Genomic DNA, 27986 nt, shown 5'->3' on the forward strand with positions numbered 1-27986 from the left:
TCACAGCAAGATATATATATATATATTTATTTATATGAGAACAATTTGACTACAGGTTAGGATTTGAGCCTTTTCCTGGATAACATCAGTTCAGCTCTCCCAGCCCTTTCCACCAGGTTGCTGTGGCGTCTTAAACCCTACAAGGCCGGCCACCTGTTCAACAGAGCGTTCCCCTTTGCCGTGATACTCCTCATGAAAGATGAGGTGATTCCTGATGCTTTGCAGAAGACATAGGTAAGTGGAGGCTTGGTAATGTAGTTCCTGGTGGGCTGAGCACAGCTTCTCGCTGGTCACCTGTAAAGTCACATTTAAAATATTCAATGTTAATTTTTTTCTGTTAATAGAGAATAGTCATCCGAAGATAGGCTACGCTCCCATGACCCATCATAATAATCTGCGTGAAAATCTCAGCGTTTAACCTGCATATTTAACCGCGTATCCCTGCGTACTGTTATGCTTTTGCTTGTGTATGTCTGTATCTACAGCGTATTTTAAGCACGGTCCTGCACCGGCCTTCTCAAGTTTTTTTTCTTCTTCTCATGTCTTCTAGGAACATGTGTAAAAACGCCACACACGTACAATGTAATTGCGTGTATACTGTGTTTCAAACGATCACAAAGAGAACAATACACGCAGTAAACTAGAACACATTGGGCTCTCTTTTATGCGCATAACATACACAATAAATATATACAAGTGCAACAATGACAATGTACTTTCATTGACGCCATTTACCATGTATATCGCATGCGTATTGCAAATACAACTTCTTCTCCCAAGGGCGGGCTCACACGAATGTAAGATATTTAAAACATCTGTAAAATCTATCTATCTCGCTGCTGCCATGTAATGTAGATAGTGATGAACGGTGGAGCAAACCAAATGGACATTGGGTGGAGTACGGTAGGTCTATTGCGGACCAAAAGGTCAATGGTGGGAACAAACAATGCAGAAGTGCCACAGGCAGGTGTGTTATAACATGGAGCAGGTAAGCAAAAGCTGGTCGAATGGTGCAACTTTCCACAAGGCAAACCAGAAACGGCAGGTCTGTGAGTAGGTGAACAGCTTCTTTTTAATTAGGATAAAGCCAGCAAATAAATGCATTTTGAGGTGGAGAATCTCTTCATCAGTATGGTGGGAGTGCAGGACAGCTGGGCACGTGCGCTGGGCTTGGCAACGCCAGAGCAGGAGACCGTCCGCCTGTGCCCAGCTATACTGATGGAGAGGTTCTCTACCTCGAAACACATTTATGTGCTGGTTTAAAACCTAATAAAAGAGAAATTAGTCACCTACTCACAGACTTGTTGCTTCTACTTTATGCTGTGTATAGGTGCACCATTTCATCAGCGTTTTGTATTCCCACTTAATTTAATGTAAACAGGTCATAGGATTGTTCTCTGTGTAGTTATGAGTTGAATATATAGTAATGTACAGATAAAATAATTACATAAAAGGAGAGGGGTGAAGTGCAGAAAGCTGTCAACTTCCTGTTCCACCTCCGCCACGAATGAAGAAGTTGGAACAGGAAGAGAAGGGGTGCGGGTTGATACATTACAAGTCACAGGTCTAAATATGGTACTGTAGTGCCAAGATATGATGGGACATCATCACTTAATGAGCAAAGTTCTAAGAAGAGATGATGTAAAACGGAGCACATTGTGTGCCTAGATGGTGAAAATATCTACAAGTGCTGACAGCAACTAGGGGGCATTATGTATTTTCTGACAATTCTGCAACCTACAATGATGATTTTTTGCAAACAGCAGCCGTGTACTGATGCAACAGATGTACAGAATAAGGACAAACGTGTGCCAATTGGTAAAAAATTAGTTAAGGGACGGCAAACAAACTTGTACGTGGTACATAATCAAAACGGCCTACAGTTAGCTATGATGCATGTATGAATAAAAGTTATCACCAAAAAAGGCAGTAGAAAATAGCAGTCATCCAAAAAAGGCTTGCAGTTTCTCTGGCTTTATATTTTCCCTTATTCAAAAAAGCCAGAAAATGGGCTGAAACTGAGAGTAGCCTTAGGCTCAATCACGTGTTTATGGTATCAAGGATGGGATTAAAGAAGTGTCAGTATTTGCTTATGTCCTGTAAACTGGGTTTTAATTCCCCCCTTAAGGCCCATTTACACCAGCAGATGATCACTCAACTGACAGTTTGAGTCACAGCTTTGAGCGATCATTATGCTTAAACTTTTCAGCGCTACTCAGCTACTTAAGAGCAATTAAGTGTGCGAATGAAGCCTTAGCTGAAAGCAGTTAATAGCCTGAGGGCTCTTATCTGTGCTCAGATCCTTTGTTCTCCTGCCGGAAACAATGCTATCAGCACTTCCCGTGGAGAACTGCTGATAAAGCTGAAGGACGATTTTTAGGTTGGACTGAATTTAGCAATCAGCTAGCAGTGCCCGAAAAGGGCATGATGGGAGCGCGTTTAGATGCAACGATTATCACTAAAACGATAGCTGATTAGAGATTTTTTTAGCGATCATCGGCTTGTGTCAATGGGCCTTTACAAAGTGGTTTGGTATTATATTACACAATGGCATGGATAATCTGGTGGCATAAGCAAAAACTTGGCCGATTAATGTTAATATTGATAAAAATAAAAAAAATAAAATCTTGGTATTTGTATAGCGCCAACTTATTCCGCAGCGCTTTCAGGTAATTATTACTTATTACCCCCCACCAAGCTGGGTTCTCATATTAGTGACCTCAGAAGGATGGAAGGCTGAGTCAACCTTGAGCCGGCTACCTGAATCACGCGGAGATCGAACTTGCAACCTTCAGGTCGTAGGCGAGAGCTTATACTCTGCACCACATGTACTTAAAAGTAAGTTAAGGCCCATTTAGACAAGGACTATCACTCAAAATTCGCTCAAAGCCACCTTTTGAGCAATCAATGTTGCGTCTAAACGGACAGCCACCGTGCACTGTCCATTCACTCTTCATTCATCAGTGATTTCTAGCGAGCTAGAAATCACTGATGACTTATCACCGCCGCACGCTGATTTTCTCAGCGGGCGGCGCTGATAGTATTCTTTCAGCTGGTATCCCGCTGGCAGTTCTCAGTGGGACACCATCTGAAAGCATCAAGAACAAAGCGGCTGTTTGCATATTCAAAACATCTGCTTTGTTCTCTGAACTTTCGTGGCAGTGTCCCGCTCCGCCTGCATAACTCTTAAATAGCTCATTAGTTACTTAGAGTTATGCAAAGATGATCGCTCAAAACTGTCACTCAAACTGTCATTTGAGCGATCATCATTCTGTGTAAGGCCACCTGCAGACGGCCAGGTCGGATCCTGCTGCGAGAATTCTCGCAGCAGGACCCGACCCACGCCCCTGTAGGGACCAGTGCGGTGCTCACCTCTCCCACGGCTCCGGCTCTTTAGTGTGCAGGCTGCCGGCCAGCCGGCGCATGCGCAGAGCAGAGTCGGTCCCGGCACTACTGACATTTCTGTGTGGGCCTCTGCGAGACCCGCACAGAAATAGAACATGCCGCGATTTGTTTTCCGCATGTATTTTCACGCGGACAAATCACGACCGTCTGCATAGGATTTCCGCCCGTGTGCAGTGGGCCTAAATGGGCCTTTAATCAACCTAGGCCACAGTAATCATATTTTATGTATGTTGAATGACAGAACTATGGACAACAAAACAAGAGAAGGACTTTGAAATTCTGATTACAGGTAAACTAAGCAGCAGTACTCAATGTCAAGCAGCAGCTGCAAGTGAAATAAAATTTTAGAGTGTATAAAAACACATCATCCCAATGTAATATAAATTCCTTGTAATGCCACATCTGGAGTTGGGGATTCAGTTTTGAGCATCACATTTTAAAAAGGATTTAACCCTTTCCAGTCCACTGTCTTGATGTCTGAAGACATTATGATTTAAGGCTGTACAGTTCCAATGTTGGAAGACGACCGTCGGGGTTCTCTTACTATATATTGCCAGCCTCTCTGCTGTAGGAGCCTATCCAACGTGTCACCTCATGCAGTACTGGGTTCAGCCAGCAGATAGCTCCGTTATAACAGCAGCAAAAGAGTAAGCCCCCTAGGAAAACAAGGATACAACTTGGATTGGAAAGGGTTAAGGGAGTTGTAGAGTGTTTAGAGGCAGGCGACTACTTTATTAGATACAATGATAGGATAGAAAAGTCAGGCTTGTTCAGCCTGGGGAAAAAAAAAAAAAGCTGACGATGTAGAGGTGATCTCATTTAAACATTTAAATTTTTCCAAGTACATTTATTCTATTTGGAGGAAAGGTGACTCAGACCTTTATGTCCCTATGCAATTTTCTGCATGAAGGAAACCTGAGTCGGAAGGCAGAGACTGTGTGAATGAGCAAAAAGCTTTCTAATATTACATACTATTGTATAAAAAAAAATAAAAATAGGTATTAGAGGTGATGCAAGAAAAATTATACATACAAACTTTCGGGGGTGTTTAATGCCTCTTTCTCAGGCTTGCTCGATTACTGAGTAAAAAGGCAGAACAACAAATGTGAGGAAGAGCCCAGCATTTACATGATGAGATACACAGGACGATTATTGCTCAAAATTCGCTGAAACGAACAAATTTGAGCGATACGCAGCGTAAATGCATAGAAATTGCTCACTTTTTCTTCACAGGTTTTTATTGATGACTTTCAGGCAGCATACAACCCATCAATGGATTGTGGGATTCTCGTTCCGTGTAAACGTTCCCCACTCACTTAGCAGGTGAAGAGCTGAGCGAGAAGCCTGCGATCCAGAGGTGAAGTGTGTCAGTGTAAACACTGTACACGAGCGTCAGCGACCTTAGCAGTTACATCAGTGCTCATGCAGTCTCTTACCTGTCGGCCCGTCTAAAAGAGCCATTAGGTTTGTGTGTAAGATGAAAGGCAAAGAGGTGAAGACTGAGGAGGTCACTTATTGGATTGATGGGTGCGAAGTGATCGGTTGTGTACAATAGGTATATTATACACACACACACACACACACACACACACACACACACACACACACACCCCATTTTCCTGGTTAACCAATTAATGTATCACCTCTAGAGATGAGCGAGTATACTCGCTAAGGCACATTACTCGAGTGAGTAGTGCCTTAGCCGAGTATCTGCTCACTCATCTCTTAAGATTCGGGGGCCGGCGGGGGGGATCTCTCTCTCCCTATCTCTCCCCCCTGCTCCCCGCCGCAACTCACCTGTCACCCGCGCCGGCCCCCGAATCTTTAGAGACGAGCGGGGAGATACTTGGCTAAGGCACTACGCGCTCAAGTAATGTGCTTAGCGAGTATACTCGCTCATCTCTAATCACCTCTATAATTTTCTTGTATAGCTAATAAAAAAAAAAAAAAGGAGACACAAAAGGACAAAAGTATGCAATATTACAAGAATGTTTCTGGCTAACATGGCACAGGGCACTATTTTTTCTTTACACTGTGAAAAGTGCCTCTGACTTCTATATAGGGAAGGATTCCTTACATTAGTTAGGGGGCTGGGCATTTAGCCTAAAATAAAAATTTTCTTTTTCAATATCCCCTTGAGATGATACAGTTTTTTTTTCCTTTTTTCTAAACAAGCTTTATTTTTTGCCTTACAAGATGCACTTTAATTTCCCCCAAAGTGGGGAAAAAAGTCAGTGTGTCTTATAGAGCAAACGTGCCGATCCCAAGTTTAATGCGCAATAGCAAATTTAACGCATGATTGTACAAACAATCAGGTGAATAAACTCGCAATCAGTTAGGAGAGCAGTTCTCTCTCCTTTGCACTGCGTGCGTACCGCTGATTGGTAGGGAGCGCCAGCGGGAACTGCTGCTGCTCCCCCACCTCCATCAATCGGATTCTTCCCTTCCTCCTACTGTACACAAGTGCCGCTGTTTCCGACCTGTGCTGCCCCTTCTGCTCCGTCGCCCGGTACTATCCCCTGCACTGTCCCTGGCTGAATTCAGACAATTTTTTCCCTATTTCCGCCTCTAAAACGGGGGTGCGTCTTATCGTCCGGTGTTTTATAGAGCGAAAAATACGGTAAATATGCCCAGACTTTTTCTTTTTGTTTACACAAGGCAATTATATACACAGCAATATATACTGCTTATAATTATTCCCATCACAAAAAGCAACGAGCTAAGCGAAAGACCAGGTTAAATAGTCCCATAATACCCACAAGCGAGATCAAGCAAGTCTCACCTAAAACCACTACCACCAGGGCCAGAAGATGAAAGGAACCAAATACAAGACCTGAACCAGATTACTAGAAAGGAACAGACCCCAGAACCGCCACAACAACAGATTTTCTTTTAGGCACCTTTAATCTGTCTTTGTTGCTCATAGCAATCAATCACAGTGCAGCCTTTATTTCTTATGCTGCTGAGGGAAAATGAAAGCTGTGCTGTGATAGGTTGCTATACAACTGAGATACAATGAAAGCTGTGCTGTGATAGGTTGCTATACAACTGAGGTAAAATGAAAGCTGTGCTGTGATTGGTTGCTATACAACTGAGGTAAAATGAAAGCTGTGCTGTGATTGGTTGCTATACAAGTGAGGTAAAATGAAAGCTGTGCTGTGATTGGTTGCTATGAGCAACAAGGACAGATTTTCTTTTTAGCTTTCATAATAGTGTGGTGCCGGCCTACTCTTCCATGCCCAACCTGTATTATCAGTCACACATATGTAGGGAAATAGGATTTTGCTACCCCACTACAGTGATCATCTCCTCATTCTGAAATGGCTGATAACAGGGAGCAATAGATACTATTTAACAAAGGTGATATTGGAGCTTGTGGTGAATCACTGGGCTGATTCCAGCATTTTATCTCCTGATAGTGATGGGAATAATTATAACAGTCCTGCTGACTATTCTGCCGATATGTCGGACCTCACACTTATAGTGGTTGTGCGAATTAGTAGCAGCCGGGCAAAGAGTTAGGTCAGAGTTTTCGACCATCGGGAAAATGCGTGTTTAATGATTTGTTCAATAGTTCACTTTTGCCAAATTTCAAGTTCCTAGGTCGTTAGATCTTATTCTCCCATACAAACTTTGACCCCTTTTTCACCTCCTTAAAGGTTGAATTTCAGAACATTCTTAGTGGATTTCTACATTACACAAAGAAGCTATTGGCCTAATTTCATGTTTCTACCCCCAGTAGTTTCGGCTCTGCGTTGATAAATCAGAATAGGATTCAAAAAAGGTGAAGCGCTATGCGAGCGCCAGCGACCACAGCAGTTACATCAGCGCTTGTGCAGTCGTTTACCTGACTGTCGGCCCACGTATAAGGGCCATTAGGTTTGGGAAAGAGCTGGAAAAGAGGATGAAAGGAGTGAAGATTGAGGACGTCACCTATTTGGTTGATGGGTGTGAAGTGATCGGTTGTGTATAAGAAGGTTTCCTCAGTTATGAATCAGACAAGCCTGGTGAAAGGGCATTAAGAAGCCTTGAAATGTTGCATACAGTATATTTTCCTGGTTAACCAATAAAAGGGATCACCTCTAATAATCTTGTATATCTAAAAAATAGGAAAGAAAGTAGTTAATATTACAAGAATGTTTCTGGCTAACATGGCACGGGGCACTATTTTTTCACTGTGAAAAGTGCCTTTGACATCTATATAGGGAAGGATTCCCAACATTAGTTAGGGGGCTGGGCATTTAGCCTAAAATAAAAATCTAATTTCTTTTCAATATTCTCTTGAGATTATTTATACAGTTTTTTTTTCTTTTTTTCCAATCAAGCTAAATATGCTATGCTTGTTTTCTACCTGAGGGAATTGCATACACAGCAATATATACCGCTTATTAACTATACCTTACTATATACCGTACTTAGCAAAAAAAAATTGCTGCATATGCGATTCCCTTGTGTAGAAAATGGTGTGTGTGTGTGTGATATATATATATATATTTTTTTTTTTTACATAAACATGAAGGATGGTGTTCCATTCCGCCCTCTTCAGAGCCCCCATATAATTTCCTACTCCCCCCCCCAACCACAGTCACCACAGCTTCCATGCACTCTCCTCTCTTTTTCAATCATCACATCACAATGGCAAAATTATTAATCAATCAAATTAATTTTATTGCCCAGTCCTAGTAGGAGTAGTCAAACTATGACATTCCATACCTCAAGGTGTAATAACGCCAGGGACAAGATTGACACTTAACCCTGGAACACCTAAAGAAACGTTTTTGAGAATGTGCGGTTCTTCCTTTTAGCTTTGTGTAATATCCCCTTCACTCTTCATCTATCATGTTGTGCCATGTATAAAATGATTTCTTTCTGCACCTTTCTTTCTACATTATGTATGGACCAGATAAACACTAACTTAATTTTGTTATGAGACATCTAACATGAGTGTGACGGACACATGAGCCATTTCGCAGATCACTTGTGCTTGCCGCCTTCATGCTTTGCTGTGGACGGCAGATATGTTGCAATGGTTTGGGTAGATCCCACCACAATTGTGAGAGCTATGTCGAGCACCAGTCACCAAGCAGTAGCAGTCAGAGCACAAGCAAGTGTTCATAATTTTTGCTTGTTCCTAGTGTTTCGGCATGTCGAAAAGAAAACAGAGTTACGTAGAAATAACTTGTTAGCTTGCAGAAGAGGACAGTGACATATAGTTCAGCGACAATTTATTCGAACTGGAGACAAATGACAGTGAAGAGGATCACACAAGTGTTGCGAGTGAAATCCAAGATGTGCGAAGTGCTGAAAATACAGACAATGATTTGGAAGATAACAGCGCTGCACCGCTGGCTGCTGAGAATTCCTGCTATGAAGGGAAAGATGGCTTTCAGTGGAGAAGAAAACCACCAGCACCATACAAAATGAGAAGACACAATATCAAGTCACAAATAACGTGGTAAAGCTGCCACCTTTGAATACATTGGAGAGTCCAGTGCCTGCTTTTAATTTGTACATCACAAGTGATATTATTGTAAAGATTGTGGAAGACACCAATTTGGAATATGGTAAAAAATGCAATTCAGTAGAAATTCGAGCTTTGACTGGACTGCAGGTCACTTGAGAAGCAATTTCTCAAACGTCCATGTCCTGTACAGCAAGAATACAGTCCACTAATTTTTCATGCCACGATCAGTAAGGGAGGATCTTAAAAAGACCCAATAAATGTTTTGAGATTTGATGACAAGTCACCAAGAAGTGTTCAAACGGCTACAGATAAATTTGTGCCTTTTCGTGAAATGTGAGACCAGATAAATCATAATCTCCAAGAGTATTACCTTCCAGGTGTGAATCTGACTACTGATGTGCAATTAGTCTGATTCACAGGTTGCTGTTGCTTTCGCCAGTACAGGAGTTCAAAGCCAGCAAAATATGGAATAAAGATCTGGATATGTGACTCCAGCTACTTTTACCCACTAAAAGGCTTGCCCTACTTGGGGAAAGAAAGCAACATGAGATGAACAAATACTGTAGTCAAGGAGGTGAATGAATTGGCAATAGGGTACTTCAGCACCCATCGAAACATTACCATGGCCATTTTCTTTACATCCATGGAACTTGTTGACCACTGGTTGGCACAGTGTGTCAAAACAAGACTATCATAACTAAAGGAATTTCTTGCTAGCTAACAGGGCAGTAAAAAGTCCTTTTCAGTTTCGTGAGAGACCACTCCTTAGTGTCCTATGTGCATAAAGCAGGAAGGAGTGTTGAGCTTCTTGCCATAATGCACCGCACCTCAGGTTACTGTGGAAGACTCCAAACCAGAAAGAATTCTTCATTACAGAAACACAAAAGGAGGTGTCGATACTCCTGATCAGATGGTGCACCTACACTTGTAACAAGAACAAGGAGATGGCCACTCACAGTATTCATAAACTGCTTGGATTATTCTGAAACATCAGGTACGCTTCACGGGATGTTTATCAGGTTCAGTGATCAATGCAATATTAGAAGAGAGAAGAGAGGGATGCAATGAAGAGGAATTGTGCATTGCGTTAAACATTGCAGGGCCTAGAAAATCTTTTTTTGTTTCCATTGAACATGCTTTTAGCTCCTGGTGCATTGGCAGATTTCAGTGACTTTATGGCCGTCAAGACCTCCTCCAAAGCCATTATGGAATCCATCAACTCTTTCTGCTCTGACGATAATGATGGTAAGGTGAGATTGGAAAAGAGTCAATACAGAACAGGTCAAGACTCTGAGGTTTAGAATACAGAGGAGGCACTTTTCAATAAACCTGTATTAAGTAGCAGATTATAGAGCATCTACTTTAGATTTAGGAGCAGACGTGGGTTGCAATTTCCAATCTTTCTCAGCTATCTCTAGTTGGGACTGTAGTTAATGTTATTCCCTAATTTTTAGTTGCAGATGCTAAGCAAATTAGAGGTCCTCTTAATGTCATCTTGATTTCCCAGTACTATGTGGAGGGAAGCCAAAGAACTCTACATAGTAAGGTCCCTGATGATAGCGGATATAGCTGAGGAAGACAATGAAGTGTCATTAATATGCAAAGCTGGTGTGCTTCATGAGGCAGATATGGTAGAATAGGAAGTTGAAACTGGATTATGATCTGACCATTAGGTAGAATGTATAGAAGAAGTTGAGAAGGAAGGCATAAATTGATGGTCAATCTGACAGAAAGATGTGTGGGTCAGAATGAAAGATGCAATCTTTAATAGTAGGATGCAATTCTAATTAAATGTTAAAGACACCAAACTTATGAAGAAATTAAGAAAAGTTTGAGGCAGAAGAAACAGAGGATAGTGCAGGATTATTAGCAGATCTGTCTAGTGTGGGGTCTATGACAAAGCCACTAGAACAATACCTTTGTGATGGGCAAGAATAACTTTGCAGTGTTCTTTTTCTCATCTGTATAATCAACGTCAAACAAAAACTGAGCCCTCGACAAGAATAGAACACCCTGTGAGTCAAACTATATAGCAAAATGTGATTGTTCTCAGCAAGGGAAACCAAGTAATCTTATAGATAGGATACCTTTTAATGGCTAACAAAAATACATGAGTTGATGGCAAGCTCAGGGTTCTTCCTCAGGCAAAATTAAATAGATCCAAAGAGGCATGCATATATATGCACATAAATACATACATATGACAAGGCACAGACATGATGTGATTAATTTGCACTTTACTAGAGCAGGATAAGTAGAGAAATAAAACGTTCACATCTTTATCAGTGGACTATTTAAGTATTTATGATCTCTGAGTTAGTGTTATACCCCATTTAGACAACGATTATCTTTTGAGCGATAATCGTTAGGTGCATATACACGGTAAGATGATCGCTCTAAATTCACTCAAACAGCAGTTTGAGTGACAGTTTTGAGCGTTCACTTTGCATAAGTGTGTAAATGAAGGCTCACGCTGTATGCATAAGACATGCGGGACCGCTATCTTCTGCATATAGCTGTTGTCTTCTCGGAGTGCTCAGCTGGTATCCAGCTGAGTGCTCCAAGCAGGGTATGCAGAAGACAAGCAACCCTGCAGTGATTTTCGCGGAAGGACTTTAAATATAAGCTCTTCCCTGAAAATCATTCCTAGCATGTGTAAAAAAAGATACGGATTACTTACCGGTAGTCCCATTTCCAGGAGTCATCACGACGGCCCCATTACGTATGGAGGTTGCCCTCTGACCCAGGTAGGGACAGGAAGAGTTTAAAAGCACCTCCCCTTTCCACCATGCTTTAGTGACGTACAAATTATTACGGTGGACAATGTTTACTAAACCAAATTTTTACCTTTATTCGGTCATATTTACATTTGAAAAACATGAATTAAACTAGAAGGGAGGGAACTATGGGCCGTCGTGATGACTCCTGGAAATGGGACTACCGGCAAGTAATCCGTATCTTTCCAGGGCGTCATCCCGACGGCCCCATTACGTATGGAGTATACCAAATTATACGTGGCTTTAGGGCGGGACTACTGCCTGAAGGACTTTTCGTCCATAGCCCAGGTCTTTATCTGACTGGACGTTAACCCTGTAGTGTCGGATAAATGTATGTATGCTAGACTAGGTGGCTGCTTTGCAAATCTGCTCGGCAGACGCCTGGCCTTTTTCTGCCCAGGAGGAGGAGAGAGAGTGTGTGGAGTGGGCTCTAATTTTTCCCGGAGGATCGAGACCCCTGGCTTTATATGCCTCTTGGATGGCCGTCTTGATCCATCTCGCAATGGTGCTCTTAGATGCCGTCTTTCCTTTTGCCGGCCCCTGAAATTGGATAAAGAGGTTATTATTTTTACGGAGAGAGCGGGTAGCCTCTAAATATGCTAGAACGGCTCTCCTAACATCTAGGCTATGAAATTCTCATTCTTTTTCATCGCAGGGATTTTGACAGAAGGAAGGCAGAGTAATCGTCTGCTCCCTATGGAATCTTGACACTACCTTCGGTAGGAAGGCCGGGTCCAGTTTGAAGGTAATTCTGTCATCTTGTATTACCATGTATGGTTCAATACAGTATAGCGCTTGTATTTCCCCTATTCTCCGAGCTGAAGTTATAGCGACTAGAAGGGCAACTTTTAACGTGAGTAGTCTCAGGGAAAGTTCGGAGAGAGGTTTAAAGGGGGGTTGGCAAAAACTATTTAGGACTATATTTAGGTCCCAGGTAGGAAAGGTTTCTCTAATAAAGGGTCGGAGTCTTTCTGTCCCTTTGAGAAATCTACGCACCCAGCGGTGTTCTGCCAAAGGGAAATCTAGGTAGGACCCTAGTGCTGCTGTATGAACCTAAAGGGTTCTAGGGCTAAGGCCTGCCTGTAAAAATTCCAGGATTGCGGGTATGTCAATTCCTGGGATTTTTCCTGGCTCTATCTTGCAGAAGTCTGTGAACTTCTTCCATACCCTATCATAAATGGCTGTAGTGATAGGTTTACGGCTCTTTGTCAGGGTGTTAATTACATTATGGGAGAGTCCCTTCCCACGCAGTATCATGTTTTCAGCATCCATGCTTCAATTTCTCGACCCCCGGGTATGTTAGCGGGCCCTGGAGCAGGAGATCTTCCACGGCTGGTAGAAGGAGTGGACCCCGGATAGTCAAGGCTTTTAGCAGAGGATACCAGGGCCTTTTGTGCCACATAGGGGCAACTAGTATGACTGACACCCGGCTGGTTTGGATTTTCCTGAGGGTGTGGGGGATCAGTGGGAAGGGGGGAAAGCCGTAGGCTAGGTCCATGTCCCAGTTTTGGGACAGGGCATCTACCCCGCACGGATTGTCTTTTGGGTTCAGCGAGTAAAAGTCTCGGCACTTTGAATTTTTATTCATGGCGAACAGGTCTATCTGCGGCTCTCCCCACTGGCAGATTAGTTGGTCGAAGACTCGCTGGTTCAGCCCCCATTCTCCTGGAAGGATGCTCTGTCTGCTCAGGAAGTCGGCAGCGACGTTTGTGGATCCTTTTAGATGGATTGCTGAGAGAGACAGCACGTTGGATTCTGCCCAGCGGAGTATCTTTGTCGCCAGTTGCTGCAGGTGTGGGTGTCGCGTTCCCCCCTGGTGACGAACAAACGACAGAGCTGTCATATTATCAGTCAGGATTTTTATATGCCTTCCTCTTACAAGGGGTTCTGCTGCCTGAAGGGCCTCCCAGATTGCCCTCAATTCTCTGAAATTTGATGATCGCTTAGCTACTTGGGGGTCCCAGATTCCCTGTAGATTTTGGTCGGCTACTTGCGCTCCCCATCCCGTTTTGCTGGCATCTGTTGTGATGGGTACAGTAGGTTCTTGTGACCAGGAGGTACCTTTGCTTAGGTTCCTCTGCGAGGTCCAGCAGCGTAGGGACTCTTTGACTCGGACAGGCTCACTTTCTTATCCAGGGATGTCTGCCATTTGTCCCAGTTGGCAAGGATAAATCCTTGTAGTTGCCGGGTATGGGCTTGTGCCCATGGGACTATCTGAATGCAGGCTGTCAGAATGCCCAGCACCTTCATTGTTTCTCTAATAGAAACCGTTGTAGCCTGACAGAGGGAGTTTACTCTTTGGATGAGGTCTTCCTTCCTAGATGATGGAAGCCGGGATTTCTGTATGTGGGAGTCTAGCAATACACCCAGGTATACTTTCTGTGTATCTAGATTCAGGTCGGACTTTTGTTTGTTGACTATTAACCCTAAACTGTTTAGGGTAGACACGACCATGGATAGGTCTATACGTATAGTCTTCTCTGTCCTTGACACTAACAAGAAGTCATCCAGATATGGAAATATACGGATTTGGTTCCGTCTGAAATAGGCTACCATCTCTATTATGATCTTTGTGAACACCCGAGGGGCAGTGGAGATTCCGAATGGAAGGGCCGTGAATTGATAATGTTGGATCCTGTCACCCTCCCGCAGAGCGAATCTCAGGTACTTGTGATGGGCTGCAGCTATTGGGACGTGGTAATATGCATCTTTGAGATCTATAGTGCACATTACACTATCCCGGTCTATTAGTGAGACAATAGATCTTACTGTTTCCATCTTGAATTTTTTGTATAAAATAAATTTATTTAGGGCTTTAAGGTTAAAGCTAGTCCTAATGGAACCGTTTGGTTTTTTCATTAGAAATAGGGGGGAATAGAATCCCTCACCCCTTTCATGATCAGGGACTTGTGTAATGACCCCTAAGTCCTTGAGTTCCTGTACACCTTTTATGAGGTTCCCTCGTTCCTGTAGAGACCCAGGGGAGGTTATGAGGAATCTCCTAGGGGGTAGAGAGTGGAACTCGATTCGGTACCCTGCTTCGATTATTTGGAGTAATAATAATAATAATCTTTATTTGTATAGCGCCAAATTATTCCGCAGCGCTTTCAGGCATGGATAAATGCAAAACAATACAACAATTACAATATAAGATACATTGGGTTAGACACAAATGGGTTGAGGGTGGTACAGGAGGTGCAGGGGTTGGGGAACATAGGCAATAGGAAATTTTATTTACAGATCATTTATCAGAAGGCAAACAGGGTGGAGCACCATAGGGAGGGGCGAGGGACTAGGTCAGGAGATTTGGTATGCTTCCCTGAAGAGGTGCGTTTTTAAGGCACGTCTGAAATTTCGTGCATCGGGAATTGTCCGGATGCCTTGGGGTAGAGCGTTCCAGAGGATGGGTGCTGCTCTGGTGAAGTCCTGTAGGCGAGCATGAGAGGTTCGTATTACAGGGGTGTTTAGTCTGAGGGTGTTAGCCGATCGGAGTGAGCGCGCTGGGTGGTATACTGAAAGTAGGGAGGTGATGTATGGTGGCGCAGCGCCATGCAGAGCTTTGTGAGTGAGGCAGAGGAGTTTAAATTTAGTTCTGCAGTGGATGGGCAGCCAATGCAGCGACTGGCATAATGCAGAGGCGTCTGAATAACGACTGGATAGAAAAATGAGTCTAGCTGCTGCATTTAGTATGGATTGGAGCGGAGCGAGTCTAGTGCGGGGGAGGCCAATGAGTAGCGAGTTGCAGTAGTCAAGCCGGGAGTGGATGAGCGCAACCACGAGCGTCTTTAGCGTGTCCGTGGTTAGGAACGGACGTATTTTAGCAATATTTCTGAGGTGCATGTGGCATGTTTGGGCCAGAGATTGGATATGGGGGGTAAAGGAGAGGTCAGAGTCCAGTGTGACCCCAAGGCATCGGGCATGCCGTCGGGGGGGTTATGATGGTGCCAGACACTGGAATGGAGATGTTGAGGGGAGGTCGGTTAGAAGGTGGAAAGACAAGGAGGTCAGTTTTAGAGAGGTTTAGTTTGAGAAAAAGGGAGGACATAGTGTTAGAGACAGCGGACAGACAGTCGGTGATATTTTGGAGGAATGGTCCAGAGATCTCACGAGAGGAGGTGTATAGTTGGGTGTCGTCAGCATAGAGATGGTATTGGAGGCCGAATCTGTGGATTGTTTGTCCAATTGGGGCAGTATAGATAGAGAAGAGAAGGGGGCCAAGGACCGAGCCCTGGGGTACCCCAACAGCGAGAGGAAGTGGAGCAGAGATAGAACCAGCAAAGGAAACACTGAAAGAGCGGTCAGAGAGGTAGGAGGAGAACCAGGAGAGAGCAGTATCCTTTAGGCCAATAGAGTGGAGCATAGTGAGAAGGAGATTATGGTCGACAGTGTCAAATGCAGCAGACAGGTCAAGGAGGATTAGTAGAGAGTAATCACCTCTCGACTTTGCAGTCATCAGGTCATTTGTTACTTTTGTAAGGGCAGTTTCGGTCGAGTGTAGAGAGCGGAAACCAGACTGGAGGGGGTCGAGGAGTGAGTTGTCAGAGAGAAAGCGAGTAAGCCGAGAGTAGACCAGGCGTTCCAGTAATTTGGAGATAAAGGGGAGGTTTGAGACGGGTCGGTAGTTAGCAGCATTAGTCGGGTCCAGAGTTGGTTTTTTAAGCAGAGGGGATATAATGGAGTGTTTGAATGAGGAGGGAAAAGTGCCAGAGGTTAGGGAGAGGTTGCAGATTGTGGTAAGGTGAGTAATGAGAGCTGGGGAAAGGGAGCGGAGGAGGTGAGAGGGGAGAGGGTCGCTGGCGCAGGTGGTAGGGCGGGCAGTGGAAAGGAGCCTGGAGACTTCTTCCTCTGTCGTTGGTTCTAGCGTAGATAGTGAGTAGGTGCTGGGTGCAGTGCTGATGGAGCTGGGATCAGGGCTAACCATGCAGCTTTCAGAGATTTCTTTTCGAATGTGGTCGATTTTTTCTTTGAAATAGGCAGCTAGTTCTCCAGCAGTCAGGTCTGTCGCAGGGGCCTGTTCCTTGGGGCTGAGGAGGGAGTGAAAGGTCTCAAAGAGTTGTTTGGGGTTGTGGGATAGTGAGGAGACAAGGGAGGTGAAATAGACTTGTTTGGCATGGTGAAGGGCTAGGTTATACATTTTAAGCATGAATTTGAAGTGGAGGAAGTCAGCTGGCAGCTTTGACTTTCTCCACAGCCGCTCGGCGCACCTAGAGCACCGCCGGATGAAGCGCGTTTGGGACGTGAGCCAGGGTTGCCGTGGTCTGCGTTTGACAGCTCGCGTCATGGGCGGTGCCACTTCATCCAGGGCACGGCTGAGGGTGGTGTGGTAGTATTCGGCTGCCAGGTTAGGGCAGGGGAGGCGAGAGATGGGCAATAGGGAGGACTGAATAGTTTCAGCAAACTGTTTAGTGCGGACAGACTGGAGGTTCCTAGAGGTGCGATAGATAGGAGGGTCAGGAGAGATGCTAGGGTGCCTGATGGAGAAAGAGAGAAGGTTGTGATCCGAGAGTGGAAGTGGGGAGTTAGTAAAGTGAGAAGCAGAGCAGAGACGGAGGAAAACTAAATCGAGAGTGTTACCATCTCTATGAGTGGGGGAGTCAGAGATTAGCGATAGGCCAAGGGAGGAGGTAAGTGTTAAGAGCCGGGAGGCAGATGAGGAGCTAGAGTCGTTAGTAGGAATGTTGAAATCACCAAGGATGAGGGTTGGGATTTCACAGGATAGGAAGTGGGGGAGCCAGGCAGCAAAGTGGTCTAGGAACAGGCGGGTAGGACCTGGGGGGCGGTAAATAACTGCGACACGCAGAGGCAGTGGGCGGAAGAGTCGCAGGGTGTGGACTTCGAAGGAGTGAAAGGTAAGCGAGGGAGCTGCGGGAATGACCTGGAAGGTACAGTTTGGGGAGAGGATGATGCCTACTCCTCCACCGCGTCTGTCATCCGATCTGGGGGTGTGGGAGAACTGCAAGCCATCATAGGACAATGCAGCGGGGGAGGTAGAATCGGACTGCTGTATCCAGGTTTCCGTGAGGGCGAGCAAGTTCAAGTGTTTAGTGGTGGAGTACCCAGGGGTTAGATGTTATCCCCTGCCACTGGCTTAGATAGCCCGCTAATCTACCCCGTTTGTTCAGGAGAAGGTTGAGCTTCCTTACCCCGACCTCCCTTGGGGTACGACCATCTTCCAGTCTTCCCTTTTCCTTTAACTTCGGGAGGTGGCTGGCATGTCCTCCTCGGAAAGGATGGCTTCCTGAAAGGTTGTCTGTCAGGCAGGGTCTTACTCTTGTCGCCGACTTTCTCTAGGATTTTGTCCAGGACGGGCCCAAACATGTATTCCCCTTGGAAGGGGATGGCGCAGAGTTTGTTTTTAGAGGTTATATCTGCAGCCCACGTCTTCAGCCATAATGCCCTTCTCGCTGAGTTACTGAGGACTCCGGTTTTTGCACAGTATCTTACTGTCTCCGCTGATGCGTCAGCCAGGAAAGCGGTCGCCATTTTTAGGAGGGGAAGACAACTGGCTAACTCCTCCCTGGGGGCCCGATCCTTGATGGAGGCTTTCAGCCTGTTTAGCCATAGCACCATGGATCTAGCCACAGACGTTGAGGCTATGTTGGCCTCAATGGTAAGGGAGGTTGCCTCCCAGGCTTTCTTCATTAATCCGTCGATCTTTTTATCCATGGGATCAGACAGCTGGGAAGTGTTCTCAAAGGGCAAGAGGGTTTTCTTGGCCACTTTTGCAATTTGGATGTCCACCTTAGGGGTCTCCCTGTACAGGCGGACGTCCTCAGTAGCGAACGCGAGCCGGTTTCGGATTTCTCTTGAAACGGCTATTCTTTTTTCCGGCTCTTGAACTTTCGTCTGCGATCACTTGCTGCAGGGTGTGATTGACCGGGAACATGGTCTTTCTCCTGGATCGGAGGCCGCCGAACATCTCATCTTGGATTGTCCTAGGCGGGTTATCCTCTTCTATTTGCATTGTCTCCCTCACCGCCTTGATGAGGTGCGCAATGTCGCTTGATGAGAAATAATATTTTCTCTCATCTTCTACGGGAACTGGTGGGTCCTCTAATTCTCCTTCAGACAGGAGCTCCAGTGATTCACCGGAGATTGAGCTCGCCGATTCGATCTGCCTTGGCCTTTTAGGGACCCGTGACGGACCTGGCTGGGCCTGGTCAAGGGATGCCATGGAGGCCTGCAGTTCTTCCCTGATCATGCAGCGGATGTCAGATTTAAACGCCGCTTTTTCTTCTGCAAGTATTTTTCCCGTGCATTCCTCGCATAGGGGCTTTTTATAGCTCTCCTTGAGCCTTTTGCTGCAGAGGACGCATTTTTTTGATTTTTTTCTCGGGTCCGCTTTCTTTGGACCTTCCTTATCCATCTACCCATGCAAAGTGGGGGAGAGGGGAGAGAAAAGGGGAACATATATGCATCCATACTTGTACAAGTGACAATTTTGCGCATTCCTTTTGGCATATAGCCTACTTACAGTTTGTAGGGTTTCAGTCTCTCCCTCTCGTGCTGAGCTGTCGCGGGTAGACATACTCACATACACTGTCTGGCAGTCAGCAGGATCCTCCATGGAGCTTAGCCTGCTTATATGGGGAGGATTTTTGAATTTGGCGCCCATTTCCGGGTTCTCGCCGGTAGCCACGCCCCCTACGTTGAGCGCGTGACGTCACCACGCCGGATGACGTTACTGCTATGCGCGCCGAGGACCAGGGAGGCTGCTGCTGCCCTGCCAGGAGGAACTATCCCATCGCGGCAGCGGCGGCCCGAACAAGCGGACCGCGCGAGGGAGACCAGCGCTGCTGAGGCGACTTACAGCTCCGTCGGCGGTGCATGTCGGGGATGCAGGGACTCGAGAGTGTGCGGCCCCGACCTCTACCCCTCCAGGGGGATCGCACAGCGTGCGGTAAGGATTTTCTTTCTTCCTGCTTGGAAGCTGCTCCTCTGTCCCACCGTAGGGACAGGAAGACACTAAAGCATGGTGGAAAAGGGAGGTGCTTTTAAACTCTTCCTGTCCCTACCTGGCAACCTCCATACGTAATGGGGCCGTCGGAATGACGCCCTGGAAATATATATACTCATTTTTCTGCTGCCGCCGGGGCTCAGCAACGTTGTACTTGGGTCTTCTCCCTGCACTGCTTTGAAGTTCTTTCATCAGGCGGAGATTTAAAATCCCTGCCTGCTGAAAGAGCTGTATCTGATTGGCTGAGGGCTCAGCCAATCACAGGCAGCGCTCGGCCATTCAATGAATGTGGGCTGAGCGCTGCCTGTGATTGGTTGAGCGCTGTCCCAAAAAAAAATCACTGTGGGGGTGCCGGCATCCCATACTCCTGCTGTGTTCACGGAGCGCACAGCTGATAGACAGCTGTGCACTCTGTGCGGGGTATGCAGAACACAGCTGGACCTCTGTGTTCTTCATACTCCAGCTGTGTTCACAGAGCGGGATATTAGCTGAAAAAATAGTATCTGCGGTATCCCACTGTGAACTCAGCAAGCGGTCCTGATAAGGCTGATCGGTCTCTTTCAGCATCCCTGTTTCCATTGGGGACCAGATGCACGAGTATCTTTCATGTGTTCTACACATGACAAAAATGGCTGCCGGCCCACCAGTCTCTATATCACATGGATAAAAATAGAACCACAAATTAACTCCATTCATGACCGCCCATATGTCTTTTGACGGCAGCCGTTAAGGGGCTTTACTCTACAGCGCCAGTCAGACAATTGGGCAATCTTTCTAATAGAGGGGACCGAAGACACCTTCGCTTCCTGCTATTAAACACTTTACAAGCCAGTCAATCACGGCATGTAAAAGGCACAGTGGGAGGATCCCGATGGGTTGATATGGCACCCGGAGGCTTGGATACGGCCTCCACATCTGCCAGCTACGGTGGCTTTTGAGGCTCAGCCTCCGACTGACCTCATAGGCTTTCTAATGCACTACTATACTAATGTATAGTAGTGTATTAGAAGAATGATATAAAGATGCTGATAATCAAGTGCCCCAGTGGGCAAAGTTAAAAAAGGGTGCGTATATATATATATATATATATATATATATATATATATATATATATATATATATATATATATATATATATATATATATAGTAAAAATAATAAATATGTCCAAACCCCACCATTAGCCCTTTACTGTGTAAGAGATGAATTTTTAAAAAATCACGTGTTATTGTTTGTTCATAATGACCCAGAGAAAAGTTAGTACACTTAACCTATCTTAACCTATCTCGCCTTACAAAAATAGAATAGAAAGTGATCAAAAGGTCACATGGATCAACAAATGGTACGATTACAAAGTACAGCTCATCCAGATAAAATAAAAAAAACCCTCACATAACACAGTTGACAAAAAAAAAAATAAGACTGTTAGAGGTCTTTGAATGCAATGATAAACAAAAAAGTACATTTATTTTAAAAAAAGTGTCAAAAAGTTGCAAAAAACTCCTATAAAAATGTGGTATTGGTGTAATCATGCCGGTCTGCAGAATGACTAGAGCATTATTTATGCTGTACAGTGAACGCCATTAAAACTAAAAAACATGCCCGAATTGGAGATTTTATTAATCTTGCCTCTAGACAAAAAATAGAATAAAGGTAGTCAGAATGGTGCATGTTCCCAAAAATTTAGATAAATGAAGACAAGAGTTCATCCCACAAAAAACAAGCCCTAATAGAGATCCGTCAATGGAAAAATAAAAATGCTACGGCTCTTGGACTGCGGCAACTTTGTACAAAAATAGCAAAACATTTAAAAAAAAACACCCTGTATAAACTCAGTGTCGCCGGATAATGACATAAAAATGAAATCCAAAGAATGACAGAACTTCTCTCACTCCTGCCCCCCAAATTCTACATTGGCAGTCCTTTTTTCCAGACTGGAAGCAGCCAACTAGGTTTGGAAAAAGTTGCCGGTAAGGTTTAACAGCTATGGGCTAAGGTGGTTTTGAAAGTACACACCCTTCTACAGGTGACTCAGGTGGATATGGAGGCTCTAGTACCTGTTGTACCGCCTCTAGCTTAGATACAAGATGTGATACGGGTGGGGCATGGAGGTTCTAGTACTCGTGTTGTACCATCTCTAGCTATGGTACAAGATGTGATACGGGCGGGCATGGAGGCATACAGGCTCCGTATGGCATCCTGCGGTATAGATTTAGTCACTGAAGAGAGACCAGGTTCTATTCCATAATTGTCCAGTTTTGTCATTCACGACACCACTCCAAACAGAGGCGACTGTGGGTGACAAAGGCAGTATACGTAATGGGTGCAATGAAACCAAATGTCCTTCAGCCAAGTGCCTGGAAATGGTTCAGACAGACACAGGGGTGTATCGATGGCGCCACCTGTCTCTCATGTGCAATAGTAACACAGTATGTGTAGCCAAAAATAGACACATGTCCATCCAGTTCAGCCTATCCCCCCCCCCCCATGTTGATCCAGAGGAAGGCAAAAAAACAAACAAAAATAAACCCAATGAGGTAGAAGACAATTTTCCTTATTTAAATTGTAACTGAGAACGTGTTTTATTTGTTACACTTCCGCAGACGTGGGGTCTCGAAGTCGCCTGTATATTGTGGCTGATTTTTTTTCGCAATGATGAACTGGATATTGACAATAACTTGTTTTTATTAATTTTCAGGTTGTAAAACAAAATAAAAAACATGTAGAAATAATCAACTTTCATTTATATTTTTTAGTAATGCTACATAATAAAGAGCGGGGGAGTATGCAATTCTCGGAAATCTAGAATGGGGAGGGGGTCTGTGAGACTCCACGGCAGCAGTTAAAGGTTAAAGGGCTTGTCCCGCGAAAGCAAGTGGGGGTATACACTTCTGTATGGCCATATTAATGCACTTTGTAATGTACATTGTGCATTAATTATGAGCCATACAGAAGTTATTCACTTACCTGTTCCGTTGCTGGCGTCCCCGTCTCCATGGTGCCGTCTAATCTTCAGCGTCTAATCGCCCGATTAGACGCGCTTGCGCAGTCCTGTCTTCTGAATGGGGCCGCTCGTGCCAGAGAGCGGCTCCTCATAGCTCCGCCCCGTCACGTGTGCCGATTCCAGCCAATCAGGAGGCTGGAATCGGCAATGGACCGCACAGAAGACCTGCGGTCCACCGAGGGTGAAGATTCCGGCGGCCATCTTCACAAGGTAAGTAAGAAGTCACCGGAGCGCGGGGATTCGAGTAAGTACTACCCGTTTTTTTTTTTTATCCCTGCATCGGGTTTGTCTCGCGCCGAACGGGGGGGGCTATTCCCTTTAAGGGAAAAAATTCCTTCCTGACTCCAAGTCTGGCAATAATCCCCGAATCACCGATGTCACGTACCGGACACAGGAGAGGGAGAAGGGGGACGATACCTATCGATCCTGCCTCTATAATGAATCAAAATGGCTGACGGCCTAATGTCTCTACGTACAAAATCTTATACATCATCACAACCGACCCTTCAGAAGTTATTAATGATTATAACAAAATATTGAAACGCTCGTTCAGACTCCTCTTGTACTCTTATTAAATTTGCCATCACCACATCCTCAGACAGAAAGTTCCATAATCTCACTGCTCTTACAGTAAAGAACACCCTTCTAGGTTGGTAAAGCAACATAGATACTCCAAGATAGCATCTCTTACAAACTATTCAAACATTTTACCCACAATAGAAGTAAAACTTATCGGCATGTAGTTTCCAAACTGACTTTTCAACCCATTATTGAATATCGGCACCAGCCAGAGAGAAGATAACACAGACCACATGCTGTGTTTACTGTCCATGGTGCTGTATTCTCCAGGGTAGCTGCTGATTACATTGTATTCAGCTAGTGTTCATTAGTAGAGATGAGCGAGTATACTCGCTAAGGCTAACTACTTGAGCGAGTAGTGCCTTAGCTGAGTATCCTCCCGCTCGTCTGTAAAGATTCGGCTGCCGGTGCGGGTGACAGGTGAGTTGCGGCGGTGAGCAGGGGGGAGAGAGGGAGAGAGAGATCTCCCCTCCGTTCCTCCCCGCTCTCCCCCGCCTCTCCTCGCCGGCCCCCAAATCTTTACAGACGAGCGGGAGGATACTCGACTACGGCACTACTCGCTCAAGTAGTTAGCCTTAGCAAGTATACTCGCTCATCTCTATTCATTAGCAGTTTAGGCAAAACAATTGCTCAAAACTTATCTTTAGAATGATCTTAGCGTGTAAATGGACCTTTAAAGATGTTTTTTTTTGCTTTGCATACACAATGAGCACAGTGTTTACTCATGCCAGGAGAGGACACTGTACTCATTGTGTATGCAGGAGAGAAAGACAATGGAATCTGTCTGCCATATAATCTCTTGCACAAACACATGCCCAGCTGAGCCAACAGCAGCTACTGAGTTTACTTTTCTAATGAGGGAAAATACAGATTATTCCGTGTGAGTAATTTTATTCAAAAATGTTGGCAGTTTGTTCAGTTGTTTAAGCGATAATCATAGCAAGGGGCTTTAGGTCGAAAAAGCCCCTTGTACATTCAGTTCTGCCTATTAACCAACCCCCCTCCCTCTTAATGTTGATCCAGAAGTCGGCAAAAAACACCAGAGAGGTAGAATCTAATTTTCCCCATTTAAGGGAAAAAATTTCTTCCCGACTCCAATCCAGCAATCGGAATAATCCCCGGATCAATGACCCTTCTGAAGTTATTTTTTATGCGATTGTCAATGGGACTTGTAATGTTAAAACCCATCACACAAAAATCGCAAAGCACAAACTTGTGATGTGTTTTTAACATCAGAAAGTCCCACTGACAATCGCATTAAAAAAACGCAGCGATATTGCAGTGTTAAAAAGACGCAAATGTGCAAGGGTCCTAATATTGTATCGCTGAAAAGACGTCCAGCCCCTCTTGTACTCTTTTATTGAGTTCCCCATCACCTATGTTGTGTAGAAACCTTCTTTCCTCTAGGCGCAGATGATATAAAGCTGGTGCTAAAAGTGGGCACCAGGGTCCTCTCGATCTGTAGTCCTTTGCTTTTCCACTGTGCTACGCCCCCTTTTTAATATCACACTTTAGTACACGGCTCGCACACTCACTTATGATTGCTTTCTACGGTATAGCTCTTATCTGTAGTACTTCTGCTTCTCCTTTGTTTGGAAAGCACACAGGAAGTTCCACAGATAATTTATCAGACCCCATTTGGGTATCCCCTGCCCCTAATTAATCACCTGTGCAAAGCAATGGAGACTGAAAACACACCAACAGACTGTATGTGCTTTTAATGTAACAATGTTTAATAATTAACCCTCCAATATTCTCCCTCAACACAATATATTCAACCTCTAGGAAAAAGAAACAATATAGCTATAATGTATAAGCTAAAAGATTACTGTGACTGGATAAAAACACAAAAAAAACTGATAAAATAGGGAACAATGCACTCAGCAATTCTACTAATCCCAAGTCACACACTTAAGAAACACTCGCTTATGACTGCTTTATATAGCCCTTAGCTATAATGTTACTGCTTGGATGCGGGGCTACTATTCCACGGCCCACCCTGTAAATGCTACAGTAATTATGAGTAAGTGCGAGTATGAGGCATAGTGTGTAGTTACATAAAATGCACACATGAGGGCAGTGTTTGGATAACAAAGAGCATCACATAAGGCTAAGATATATTTAATATCCATGGAAAGGCATGAAACAGCCCACATCCTAGTAGCCTTATGGGAGGCGTCACACAGGCCTTACATGCTGAGGATCTGTGGCAAAAACACACGAAAATAAAAGCATACAGCGTGCAGCTATCTATGGTACTACTAGGGTGGTCGGGTGCAAGACAGCCGACGTGCAACTATCTATGGTACTACTAGGGTGGCCAGGTGCGAGACGGCCAGCCTGTGGGTATCTATGCTCTTACTAGGGTGGCCGGGTGCGGGACTGCTGGTATGCGGGTATCTATGGTATTATCAGGGTGGCCAGGTGCGGGACGGCCGACGTGTGGGTATCTATGGTACTATTGGGTGGCCAGGTGCGGGACAGCCAGCGTGTGGGTATCTATGGTACTACTAGGGTGGCCGGGTGCGGGACTGCTGGTATGCGGGTATCTGTGGTATTATCAGGGTGGCCAGGTGCGGGCCGGCCGGCGTGTGGGTATCTATTGTACTACTAGGGTGGCCGGGTGTGGGACTGCTGGTATGCGGGTATTTATAGTACTATTAGGGTGGCCAGGTGCGGGACGGCCGGTGTTCTGCTATCTATAGCATTATTAGGGTGGCCAGGTGTGGGACGTCCGGTGTGCAGGTATCTATGGTACTATTAGGGTGGCCGGGTGCGAGACAGCCAGCGTACAGGTATCTATGATACTATTAGGGTGGCCGGGTGCGGGACGGCCGGCGTGGGGGTATCTATTGTACTATTAGGGTGGCCAGGTGCGGGACGGCCGGCGTGCGGGTATCTATTGTACTATTAGGGTGGCCAGGTGCGGGACGGCCGGCGTGCGGGTATCTATGGTACTATTAGGGTGGCCGGGTGCAGGAGGGCTGGCGTGCGGGTATCTATGGTACTATTAGGGTGGCTGGGTGCGAGATGGCCAGCGTGCGGGTATCTATGGTACTATTAGGGTGGCCGGGTGCAGGACGGCTGACGTGCGGGTATCCATAGTGCTATAAGGGTTGCCAGGTGCGGGTCGGCCAGCGTGTGGGTATCTATTGTACTACTAAAGTGGCAGGGTGAAGGACAACTAGTATGCGGGTATTTATGGTATTATCAGGGTGGCGAGGTGAGGGACGGCCGGCGTGTGGGTATCTATGGTACTATTAGGGTGGCCGGGTGCAGGACGGCCGGCGTGCTGGTATCTATGTACTATTAGGGTGGCCAGATGCGGGAGAGCCGGCATGCAGGTATCTATGGTATTATTAAGGTGGCCAGGTGCGAGACAGCCAGCGTGCAGGTATCTATGGTATTATTAAGGTGGCCAGGTGCGAGACAGCCAGCGTGCAGGTATCTATGGTATTATTAAGGTGGCCAGGTGCGAGACGGCCAGCGTGCAGGTATCTATGATACTATTAGGGTGGCCGGGTGCGGGACAGCTGGCATGGGGGTATCTATGGTACTATTAGGATGGCCGGATGCGGGATGGCTGGTGTTCGGGTATCTATGGAACCATTAGGGTGGCCAAGTGCGGGACGGACGGCGTTCGGGTATCTATGGTACTATTAGGGTGGCCGGGTGCAAGACAGCCGGCGTGCAAGTATTTATGGTACTATTAGAGTGGCCGAGTGCAGGAGGGCTGACATGAGGGTGTCTATGGAACTATTAGGGTGGCCGGGTGCAAGACAGCCGACGTGTGGGTATCTATGGTACTATTAGGGTGGCCGGGTGCAGGAGGGCTGGCATGAGGGTATCTATGTACTATTATGGTGGCTGGATGCAGGACAGCCGGCATGCAGGTATCTATGGTATTATTAAGGTGGCCAGGTGCGAGACAGCCAGCGTGCAGGTATCTATGATACTATTAGGGTGGCGGGGTGCGGGACGGCTGGCGTGCGGGTATCTATGGTACTATTAGGGTGGCCGGGTGCAGGAGGGCTAGCATGCGGGTATCTATGGTACTATGAGGGTGGCCAGGTGTGAGACAGCCGTTGTGCGGGTATTCATGGTACTATTAGGGTGGCCGGGTGCAGAAGGGCTGGCGTGTGGGTATCTATGGTACCATTAGGGGGGCCGGGTGTGGGACGGCCGGCATGCGGGTATCTATGGTACTATTAGGGTGGCCAGGTGCAGGATGGCTGGCATGTGGGTATCTATGGTACTATTAGGGTGGCCGGGTGTGGGACAGCCGGCAGGAACAACTCTGCTGCCTTACTGTTTGGTAGATAAGGGGCAGATGGCTAGCAGGTTTTCCTCCACAAATTATAACACTATTGGCCATAACTAGTTACTTCTAGGAAGGTCACAACTTCTGCCCGTCCACTAACACAGCCGCTCGGGCCTGGGCACCAAACAAGCGCTTCCATATTACCTGATGCTTCCTGAACTGCTCCCGAATAAAACCGCATGCAATCATCTTACGGTAACGGTCCACGCCGCAATCATGTCGGAACATTCGCAAGAGGCTCCGGAAAGTGTGTAACGGACTTCCTAGAGAAGCCATCTCTGAGGGCAGCACGGCTAGATAGAGTGGAGTGGGGGAGAAGAGGTTTGACGTCAGGTGACAGTCTTCGGTCACATGACTCTAGCAGAGGCGGGCTATGAAGACGCTAGAGTGGAGTGGGGCAAAGGAGGTATACCGCCAGCAGTGCTTGTGGGGGTAGACAGGAGGCAACAACAGTGGGAGGACCTTCTGGCTGAGTAATAG

At 45.8% G+C, this 27986-nt stretch overlaps 1 protein-coding gene across 1 annotated transcript; it reads right to left on the reverse strand.

Moving 5' to 3' along the window:
• FMC1 (formation of mitochondrial complex V assembly factor 1 homolog) lies at nt 1–27840 on the reverse strand. Its single transcript, XM_066596176.1, has 2 exons — nt 27651–27840; nt 1–294 (listed from the first exon to the last, which is right to left on the reverse strand). The coding sequence occupies exons 1-2, from the start codon at nt 27780–27782 to the stop codon at nt 91–93; spliced, it is 336 nt and encodes a 111-aa protein (XP_066452273.1). The 5' UTR covers nt 27783–27840; the 3' UTR covers nt 1–90.
• Between the last annotated feature and the right edge of the window lie 146 nt (nt 27841–27986).

The sequence above is a fragment of the Eleutherodactylus coqui genome, chromosome 3 (genome assembly GCF_035609145.1).
Source record: "Eleutherodactylus coqui strain aEleCoq1 chromosome 3, aEleCoq1.hap1, whole genome shotgun sequence".
NCBI lineage: Eukaryota > Metazoa > Chordata > Amphibia > Anura > Eleutherodactylidae > Eleutherodactylus > Eleutherodactylus coqui.

Bases quoted from the DNA above. Each gene is read 5' to 3' on its own strand.
- FMC1 (XM_066596176.1), bottom strand. From the start codon at position 27,782: ATGGCTTCTCTAGGAAGTCCGTTACACACTTTCCGGAGCCTCTTGCGA. The intron at 295-27,650 runs GTAATATGGAAG...GTGACTTTACAG, and splicing joins AGCAGTTCAGGAAGCATCAG to GTGACCAGCGAGAAGCTGTG.